Source organism: Corylus avellana, chromosome ca2, assembly GCF_901000735.1.
Source record: "Corylus avellana chromosome ca2, CavTom2PMs-1.0".
NCBI lineage: Eukaryota > Viridiplantae > Streptophyta > Magnoliopsida > Fagales > Betulaceae > Corylus > Corylus avellana.
In genome coordinates, this window is record NC_081542.1 from 1604313 (window position 1) to 1614782 (window position 10470).

Below are 10470 nucleotides of genomic sequence, written 5' to 3' on the forward strand. Positions count from 1 at the left end.
CGAATATTGCTAACTAATAACTTTTGTCTTACCCTTACTTCACCATACTGATGTAGCAATGCTCATCAATCTTTAATTTTTTATTATTATTTTATAACAAATTTATATACTAATGAGCACCGCGTAGCATTACTCAATTATAATTAACAGTAGCTTGAAGAGATAGACAATGGTCCAAAAACATTGTCAAAAGAAAAAACATTATTGATTGGTCCTGTCCAAATTATATTAAAATGATGATAGAATAAATTTCAACGAGAAAGTGCGGATCTCCATAGGACCAAGCTCGACAACGAGAGTTGAATTATCTACTGGACCGCCTCTAACCGGGGTAGGTTCCTGGCTGGAGTCCCCCTCAACTTTCCACGTCATCCTCTTCATCATCGACTTTTCTTGGTTCGTTGACAAGCTCGTTTCCTTCACCTCTTTTATCTGAAAGTTTAGAAACCAATCATTACATTGAGATTTTACTACGTTTTTGTCACCGCGATTTTTGCAAGCCAAATTCACATTTTGTGTGCACCCACTGCAGTAACAATGGGAAGAAGGCAAACATACCATTTTTCCTGTAAACATCTTCTTCAGTTCAACCTTGGCCAATTTTGAATACTCGGTATCTTCTCCCACCTAATTACACTCACAAAACGAAACAAATATACAAAAACTAATTATTTGGCCTCATAACAAGATTTGGGAGAAGAGGAATAAGAATATGAAGAAGATTTTTTACCTCATAAAGATGTGCCAAACGGAGGAGTACAGTTCCATCATCCAACTCCTGCAGCATTATTAGTGTTAGAGAGAGAGAGAATTAAACACTGGTTATTCAGTCAATGAGTAAACAGAGTCACCTGAAGAGTAATCAAAGCAACATTGAGAGGGAAGCTGTAGTTTGAATCTATGGCGGTTGATGTTGTCAAATGAGATGCTTTCCAGTCCTCCGAATTCTGAACAATTTATTGGATTAGTATATTAACATCTATTTAGGATAGACTTTGGAACTGCAACCAAGCCATACTACCTCATGGGTGAAAGCTAAAAGAAAAGGCGAATAGATTTCTTGGCCAGTTGTTCTGCGCCAGCGTGCTCCATCCCCTAGCTGGTTAACACTTACATAATAATTTCCCCGAACCTAGATGAAAGATATCACGTGAGTAATAATGGATCATTTTATATCTTTGTTTAGAACTAAAAAGTGGTTTAGGATGCATAAAGAAAAAATGGTGCTATCATACCGTTAATCCTTCACATGTATTGTCAAGGCACACGCTTTCGTCCAATGCTTCACCCACTCCTCTAGAGTCATCAATGAGCGTACGCCTTGAGTATAAAAGAAAAGGATGATCAGCTTAACATGTCGACATCTAAACTGAAACATATTTTTAACCCAAATGTGGAAGTTGAACCTATGGAGCATCAGTTCTACTTCTCCATTTTTAATGCTGGCTCCACCAGTTGCACGGTCAACCAAGACTGAGAGTTCAGATTTCTTATCCTTTGTGTAAATTCCAAGATTAAGCTGAAACAAAGAAGAAGATGAAGACTACCATTAACAAAATTATTTGAACTTAAATGTCATTCGAATTCAATGAGGAAGGATAGGCGGGAACTTCTTGGTCACTTTTAGGAACAGTATAACAAGTATTGGTTTTAAATGCATCCTTGAACTTCTTCATGCATAGCAAAAGTGAAAGGGCACAGTGCTATAACTAGTTGAGGAAAATTCTGCACACAACCCACGCACCAAGAAACCACATGCATGAATAATGCAGTCATCAATATATATCTAGTCATATACTTCTTGTTTTGGTTCAGCTGTTTGCTGATTTTGTTGTAATTGTTTTGGCTGTTAATGAAAAGCTTATTCATAAAAATGATAGGACCTATATAGACCATATAAAAAATAATTAAATTCAAGTTTAATTTCTTGGTCATACTCTAATTTTGAACAGAAACATTATAATACGAAGAAAAAACTGTCGAGTAAAGCATAAATAAGATCATGCCTTGCAACGTACCTAGCCCTAATAATGGTTTCTTTCTTATGCATCGCCCATGAAATAATCCAGTATTGCTAGTATTTTTTCATGTATATGCTTGATACAAGTTAAATTGGTATTAAGAGGATTACGTACAGGATAGTAGTTTCCTGCTACAGGTTGAGTAACTTGAAGCGACCAGTCTGCTCTATAATCACGAACCTGCAAAATCATGCTCACAGAGCTCAAGTTAGGATTACAATAATCATTGACTTGTTGGGGACATAAGACTCCATTTAAGGGGGCAATACATGTGATTTTTACAATGTACTGGTGTAGGAAACTATTTATATATTTATATATATAAAAGAGACAAAGAGATCACTCAGATTTTTTGTGAAATGATGTTTTTGTGAAAGGATGTTATTATGGTCTTCAAAAAACCATGCATCCTGGTTGATATAGTTTTGAGCCACGTATATCGATTTGCCAACCTCTGAAATACTTAATGGGATCAGTTAAGTAATCACCTCATTAGGAAGCAGGATCAGCCACCCAAGAGGACTGGAAATGAATAGTTTAAGATTGTTGCATGATTTTCGTGCAGAGCACCAAGAAACAGATGATTGCATTTATAGAAAGTACATTTTCTAGGACTAACATTTAATCTTAAAAAAAAAATTAAAATTCTAATCATGGGATTAAGGTTGAACCCATACGCATGCCATAATCAAAGAAAATCTATGAGAGTTGGGGTTTAAACTTTCCTACCTAGCAAAAACAAAGGGCAAAGATATAGATCTCCATCCTCTGACTCCTAACATATGGCTAGGTTGAGATATTCAGAAGCTTATAACTTGAAGTAGCACAACTACATAATTATTCATGATGGATTTCTTGAAGTTTAAATTGAGTGGAAAATTGTGGGCGGGACTTACTCGCTTTAGAAAATCTCTTCCATTAGAATCAGTATAAAACACCTTGTCTGTGACCATATTAGCTGTCATTTGTGTGATGACCTCCTTCCCAACGCTATCTTCCAAGGGAATTGGACCAATCTGCAAATACAATTTGTAGAACCACTCGATTTGAGTTTAGAATTATTAGACTTAATGTTTAGTTTATATGCGGTGAACAGACAGCATTACCTGCCACAATGTTTGTAACAGTTGAGACAATTAAAACATATACAAGTAATATGTTTATTAAAAGCAAAAGGGAAAAAGACAAGTACTGTGACTCACAGTGAATTCAACTTCTGCATGCTCTTTATCTCTGTAAAGTCTAGTAACCTAATGAAAAAAAAAAAAAAAAAAAAAGATGAGCAAATAAGCAAGTCATGTGTGGAGGAAGACATAAACCATTGAAACATATGAATAAAGAATAATGATACCACTAAATAAGCAACTTTTCAGCTCTTGAAACGCAAAACAATTTGATCCAAAAAACTAGACGTAAACAAAATGATGACCTGGTAGATCCATGAATTAAACTGTTGGTGAACCTCGTCAACCAGTGGTCCACGAATGACCTTTAAAGGCACCTGCACAATATTTTAAATACTATTAGAAAAAGAGGAAACGATAAGGATCAGATATCATCAGTGGAAGTTCGGAAACTCAATAGGCTATATGAAGAGACATGGTGCACAAGATAAGTTAGAATAGCATTAAGGGAAAAGTGCAGTAAACCCCAATAGTTGGGATAAACATTGCTGATTTAAGTCGGTAGAATATTGTTTTTAACTCTTTTGTTTTATATTATATTTACAGTTCACTAATCACGGTCACTTGAGTGACAGTGGGAAAAGAAGGCTTACTGATCTTGAAACAACACTTGGAGGAGACCCATTAGGCCGAAAAATATATGCACCAGAAGCCTGCGAGAGACACCATATAATTGGTGTCAATAGGCACTGCACCAAGTCATAGTCTACATCCTAATCGGAGGATAAAGATTGTGTACCTGGCCATCGAATCCTGGGTTTGAACCATACCAGAGATAGCTCTGCTGTATTGGTACATCAACCTGGCCATGACAAACATTTAAAGATGAAATTTTAACGAAACTGACCTCCAAATCATCTCAGTAAGTGGAATGAACACACTAAACCTCTGTAGGTGGAACAAGGCAGAACACCAAAATAAATGAACAATCCATCTCTGATAATCAAGCATATTCTCCTCAAGCCACATAAGATATCAACTTCCCAAGACAGTGATGTGAAAATTGAATATATAGACCATCATGTAAAATCAAATGTAGGAACTCCTAAACACAATAATTTTGCAGCAAGATAGATAGTAAAAACCTTCAAAACGTCTTCACATTAAAAAACAGACTAGACCGGAAAGGACGATCCCACTCTTTAGAAAGACCGAGAGTAAAAGTTACTAACCGAATCAGTAATGAGGTTTGATAAAATGAATTGAACAAAGGGGCAGCCAGATCAAAATCTCAACCAATGCTCCCCTCGATAAACTGAAGTCCTGATCTAAACCCTTTTTTTTGCAACTGAACGCATTCAAATGTATGAGGATTGTGTCCATGACAACATTAATAGTCTACATGCACACGCATTGCATTAATCCTCTATATTGGCTTTCTAAAATATTATAAATATTCTTTTCAATTTTGTGACAATCTATGATTTAGATCATTTGGTCTAATATATAACGACTGGTTCAACCGATGCTATCCGATTACAAGGCTACCATCTGTAAAATGTGAAAAAACTTACCCCTGTTTTAGTATTGTAAATACGTATCAGTTGTCCAGAAGTTGAAGAAAATGACATCTTCAGATTTCCAGGTCCAATTTCAATGGTCTCATTCTGTGGACTGTCTATCATGGAGAAAAATCCATTTCTACTTTTCCCTGCATCATTGTGAAGTGCAAATAAAAGAACATAAAATAAAATAAGTTACTATTCAGCATCAGTATCATACGGTTTGCCACTAATTCATTTTAGTAAATAATCTTTATAAGAAGCAACAATAGTTAAGTAGTGTTGATAGCTTAAGATAACTAATACTTAGTCAATACATATAAAGAGAAGTCAAATGGCATTCAAGAATGAGCAGTGCCTAGAAGGAAAAGAAATCAGACATCTACCTTTGTCAGATGCTTTAGAAATGAAGTACGTGCTCCAACCAAGAGGCGGCACAGATGCTTGAAAGAGAAGCCAGTATTTAGGGACTTGTTTTAATGACAGCCCCAAGTAGGCCCTCGTATAGAAGTTTCTTAAGTTGCCTGTAACATTATCTAAACCTACATATTGTGCTTCAATGGTATTGCCTGAAGAATCTTGGACAACAAGATTGGCATCGTTAACCTGGCAGTTATTGAAATTTCAGATCACAGAGACAGATGCACTGGAGTAAATATCCTATCTATTTGTACATACACAGGATGAAAAGGGGAGCCAAGTTCTGTACCAAACATTCAAGATTTTCATTTCAATAAAGCATGAATGAAAACCACGAATTGACAGTAAAATTACCAAGGAAAGGAATGAGAACATCCAATGAGATATACCAACATAGTAGATACTTAACCACATAAGAACTGCATTATATTTAACAAGCACGCTACAAAATGATGGAAAGCGACTATTTCTGTACAAAAGTTCAAAATTTCCATGAAATCCTCAATGCATAATAATGATAAAATTCAAATTGATGGGAAGCAACTATTTCTGATAAACTGAATCAGCTTAAGTTTAGCCATTTGTTAATTTTTTGTGCATGCTTGGACATCAGATTCATATTCTTATAAATTAGGTCCTTCGGGGATTTACTGTTTTGTTTTGTTATTGGTTTTTTCTGTGTGCTTCTTGTATACTTGAGTGGTAAACCCTAGGTGTCTTTTTTATGAAAGAAGAAGAGGGAGAAGAATAAGATGAGTACTCACCGGTATCTTAATAATGTCTGTACGGTTCCATCCAAGAGAATTATACGCTACTATAACCTGAAAGTAACCATTTATACATGATGAGTAGAAATTGCAACAATGTAATATCTAAAACCAAAGTAAGAAAGATATAAAAGATTACCAAACTCTTTCCTTCCTGAATATCTTCCTCTGTTGGTGGGCAGAAACTGATATTGAGTAAAGGACACTGCTCAAAAATCAAAGGATATAAAGGGGGGAAAGCAACCCAAAAAAAAAAAAAAAACAGGATTAGGCAAGGAGGAGCAACTTCATCAATTTGGCCCTAAAAGTGCTAGGAAAAACATTGAAACATTACCTGACTAAATTTAAATGTAGTCTCCGTACATTGTTCTCTTGATTTGTTGTCAGTAAGGCATGACAGGGCAGCATTTACAACACCTTCTGCCTATGAAAAGTTATTGCATTTTTAATGATATCTTAGAGAGATTCGTCATAAAAATAACAATGGTGCAATGACTAAAACAAACTCAGAAGGTCAAAATCAAATGACAATTAGCTACCTACCTCAGAGGCTCCAATAAACAATCGTTTTGCATAGTCATTTGTTGTATGTTGTTTAGCAGTGCCGGTGACAGCATCATGGTGCTGTGCAATTCCTAAAGCATCTCCGAGGCTGAAAGTGTTAGGACCATTGGATCTCTTTCCAGCCAAAAATTCAAGTTGTCGTGCTGCCTATTTTACACAAAAGGAAATTTGCTTCATTTACGTTTATAATCCAAAAAAGTTTAAGAGAAAAATAAAGAGAAGTCACCCTCTCTCTCCATGGCACATATCTTTGTATTCCCTTATAGAGTTCCTGGTATCTTAGTTAACAAATACTAAGCATATAGAACCAGGATGTTCTAGGATGGTTGCATGGGATGCTAGGTCCTTTGCAACCAGCAAATCAAGTGTCTAAAATTGGAGAAAAGAGCTACTTCCTATCTAATTCTGATTCAACAAACAACCAATGTGGATTTAGACTGATGTCATACCAAATAATATCCACTCAGCACTCGGACATATCGCTTCAAGGCTGGGCGACTAGTGAAAAAGCCAGTCCAATAAGAATTTGCCCCATCTGCATACCTGTCAGCAAGTACTGTGCAAGCTTATCAATGAAATTGATGAGGTCGATAAATGTTGCTCTATCGACAAAAGGTAAAAGTAAGAAATTACGGGAAATAATCATCAGTTTTCAGTGGCCATGATTCATTTGCTGCATTTTTTGCATCAGTATAGATAGATGGTGTAGAATACAAGGCATTAACTTGACCGTCCTGAGAACATTAGAAACTCTTTTCAATGCATTATTTAGAAAACATATAGAGCAAATGAAAAAGAATAGGGCATTTCATGAAAGCCAGAGTCCAAAATGGGGCATTTCATCAGCAAAGTTTTCACAGAAGCCATGAGACTATCTAGTATAGATTTGATGCTATGGGGAGCAGGCAAGACTAAACAAATAAGTAGCTATTTGATTTAAACCACAAGAAAATACCCAAGTTCTAGTTTGAACCCAGCTATTTTCAAGCATCAATTTAAAGGGAACATAAGCTCAGATGCAGCAACTTCGTAATCAAACTGCCAGTAAATGGCATTGATTTTTTCATTAACACTCTACCTTGTTAACATAGTGAATCAATTTGTCCATTTGCTTGAACCAAGACTCGGCATATTGGTACCGAAAATCATCACCCATTGTCCACATGATATGGTTTGTTCGTGTGACATTTGCCTGAACATAATAGACATTTATAGTAATTGTAATATGTAAGCATCAGTCTCTTTTAGCTAAATAAATCGTTGAACTGCATTCTTATTAGGAGCCTTAAGACAAAATAATAAATTTAAAAGAAAAAATCAGGCAGCTAAGAGTTTACTTGGTTTATAGCAGCATTAATAAAATCCTTAACCCTCTGTTCAACATTGTAGTCAAATAGTGAAGGATTATCCTGCAGTTCAATGTGTACCAGATTAAGGTGAAACACTCAATAAGAATATAAAACGTTGGCAAAAACAATTTTTTGTGAAATATTAAAACCTGAACAGGCACAAAGTCATCATTCACTTCAAAATGGAAACCAGTAGGGGGACTATAATGAACAGGAAATGCATTGGCAAAAATCTGCAAAGAGATGTAAATAGTGAGCTCAAAAGACCTACTTAAAGAGGAAGAGTAGAAGTGAAGTAATTGCAATTGCAAACCTGAGACGAAGAACCAAAATTTTTAGAAGCACGCCATATAACTTCTAGAGATTTGTCACCCTTCCGTTTTGCTCTGTCTTGATAATCTATCCTTGCAAAATGTACAGAGTCGAACCCAAGCTAGGGGAAAATGTAATAATCAAAATGTCTCAGTTCTTAGCCAATATCATATTTCTGCATTAGTGAATCATCACTCATAAAACAGCTTACCTCGGCCCCAAGTAGGTATGCTTGTACAGCAGAGTGCCCGAATGGATCAATTTGCCATCCAGCACGAGGAGCTTTGTTGAATTGCTCCTTTATTGCACGATGACCAAGAGTTGTTTGGTCAATCATGTCTATGTAATGGCATGTTGCTTCATCATGCATACACCAACCACCATTTCTGCAGATAGTACAAAAGATGTTTATCAAAATTGAACCTCTCTCACAGCCGCATTCCCTATATCAGCTGCTTGCTAACAGCTTACATGAATTCAAATTGTCCAGCATCTACAAGATTTCTCACTACTTCTTGTGTTGCCACACTTTGTTCTACCCACCATCGTTGGAAAAAAGCCTATCATTCATGTTAAATTCTGTTAGCAAACAAAAATGCAAAAATAGTAATATCTTGATATATAAAACATTTACCAACTATGAATTTAAAGTTTAATTACGACATTCTTACATATATTATTGCATATTTAACTCATGAATCACAAAATCAAAATTAATCAACAAATCTTAAACTTAATTAAGAGCATCGTGGTATCCGCATATATTAGTCAATTTTTTGAGTTGTTCGAAAATCAAAAGAAAAAAAAACAAACAAACAAACAAACAAACCGAATTCCTTCACATTCAAATCCAACCAAATATCGAACTCTCATAAAAACCTCACAATTAAGAGCGCTTACCATCTCCGCAAACACAAACTTCCTATTCGGATCACGCAGCAACGCTTCCACAACCGAATCCAGCACATTCTCCACACACGCCCCCTGCACCAAACATCATACAAATTCACTTCCATATAAGCCAAAATCACATCCTGTAGATAAATCACGTGAAAAATCTGCGAATTGAATCATTTGAATCAAGATTCGAGCTCAGAGTCACTGCTCTGATACGAAGCAAATATGTTGTGTGATTATGACCTGGATAGTGTTATTTGATCCAACATAGTACTGATCAATAGTCTTCAACCATCCGACGTCGTCGTGGGAATGAGGAACCAAATGAACGTTCAGTTTGCCGGCCACAACGCCGGCTCGAGTGTTGTACTTCACGTACGCGCCACAGACTTTTCCATTGAAACAAAGCAAAAGAGAAGCGCATAGGCATAGCAAAGCAGAAGCTAAACTCGTTAGCTTCGCCATTTTCCAAAGCAATTCGCCAATGTGTCGGTGGTTTATTTGTAGAAGAATCCTCAAAGGCGGTGAAATTGAAGTCCGATGAATATGGACAAATGAGAGGCCTCGGTTTCTACAAGGCGATTGGCCGGCCGGCAGGTAAAAGAGCCAGTGAAGTGAAATGGCCAATGCGGAAATTTTGTTACGGGCTTACGGCACCTCTGGTTCAGACTTTCTGTCAGCGCTGCTTAAAAAAAGATTAAACGAGTCGGTTATTCAGTAAGGTCGGGCTTAGAGTAAGGACGTACTGTGATTGTTTTAAAAATAACAAAAAAAAATATGTTTTTAAAAAATTTAGGCGACACGTGTCATTCAAGGGACTTTTGGGGGTTCACTGGGGTCGGTGGATTCATTTAGCCCGTTTTAGTTTGTAAAATATGTGATTGAATGTGAATAGATGGTCAAATCATGTAGGGTGCACGAATGTAATTATAGTAAAAAATGCACCTGATCAGGGACTCTGAACTGCCAAAACAGAAAGGGCAAAGCATTGTTTGGACGCATCTTACAATTGTTGTTTGATGCTTTTGTTTTCGAGGATTGCTACATTTACAAACAAATCCTTACAAACACTTGTGGCAAGAAAGAAGACAAAATAAATATAATTGTTTTTTGGGGGTGTTTTTTGTCCTTTTCCTTGCCACATGTGTGTTGTAAGGATTTGCTAGTAAAAATCCTCTGTAATTCTAGTATTTTTCTTTGTTCTCTTTTCGAAACAAAATTATTAATAAACAATTTAAATACAAAATACGCTTATAAAAGTATAAAAATATTTTTTAACTTTATGTCACATCATAATATTTTTTAAAATTTTTTAAAAAAATTAATATTATTACACATTGTACATAAAGTCATGCAATGAATATATTAGAATGTATTTTAAATTTTAAAATAAAGTGAGGATAGAATTCCATGTAATAAATAAATGTATACAGGTTCATATATTTGACTATGTC

General features: G+C 35.8%; 1 protein-coding gene across 1 annotated transcript; it reads right to left on the reverse strand.

The window, feature by feature from the left end:
• Positions 1-108: 108 nt before the first annotated feature.
• Positions 109-9657, reverse strand: LOC132170554 (alpha-mannosidase). Its single transcript, XM_059581571.1, has 29 exons — positions 9260-9657; positions 9020-9103; positions 8591-8679; positions 8331-8505; positions 8121-8240; positions 7957-8040; positions 7796-7867; positions 7537-7650; positions 7092-7192; positions 6908-7001; positions 6438-6605; positions 6229-6318; positions 6034-6099; positions 5892-5948; positions 5094-5313; positions 4720-4856; positions 3945-4007; positions 3799-3858; positions 3451-3522; positions 3224-3271; positions 2918-3037; positions 2136-2201; positions 1407-1519; positions 1236-1320; positions 1022-1132; positions 852-947; positions 731-778; positions 559-627; positions 109-432 (listed from the first exon to the last, which is right to left on the reverse strand). Exons 1-29 carry the CDS (start codon positions 9479-9481, stop codon positions 229-231), a joined length of 3048 nt encoding a protein of 1015 aa, XP_059437554.1. The 5' UTR covers positions 9482-9657; the 3' UTR covers positions 109-228.
• Between the last annotated feature and the right edge of the window lie 813 nt (positions 9658-10470).

Coding starts and splice junctions, on each gene's coding strand:
- LOC132170554 (XM_059581571.1), bottom strand. CDS start 9,481: ATGGCGAAGCTAACGAGTTTAGCTTCTGCTTTGCTATGCCTATGCGCT. Junction 3,038..3,223: donor ATGCAGAAGTTGAATTCACT/GTGAGTCACAGT, acceptor TTGTATTTGCAG/ATTGGTCCAATTCCCTTGGA. Junction 2,202..2,917: donor GAAGAGATTTTCTAAAGCGA/GTAAGTCCCGCC, acceptor ATGATTTTGCAG/GTTCGTGATTATAGAGCAGA.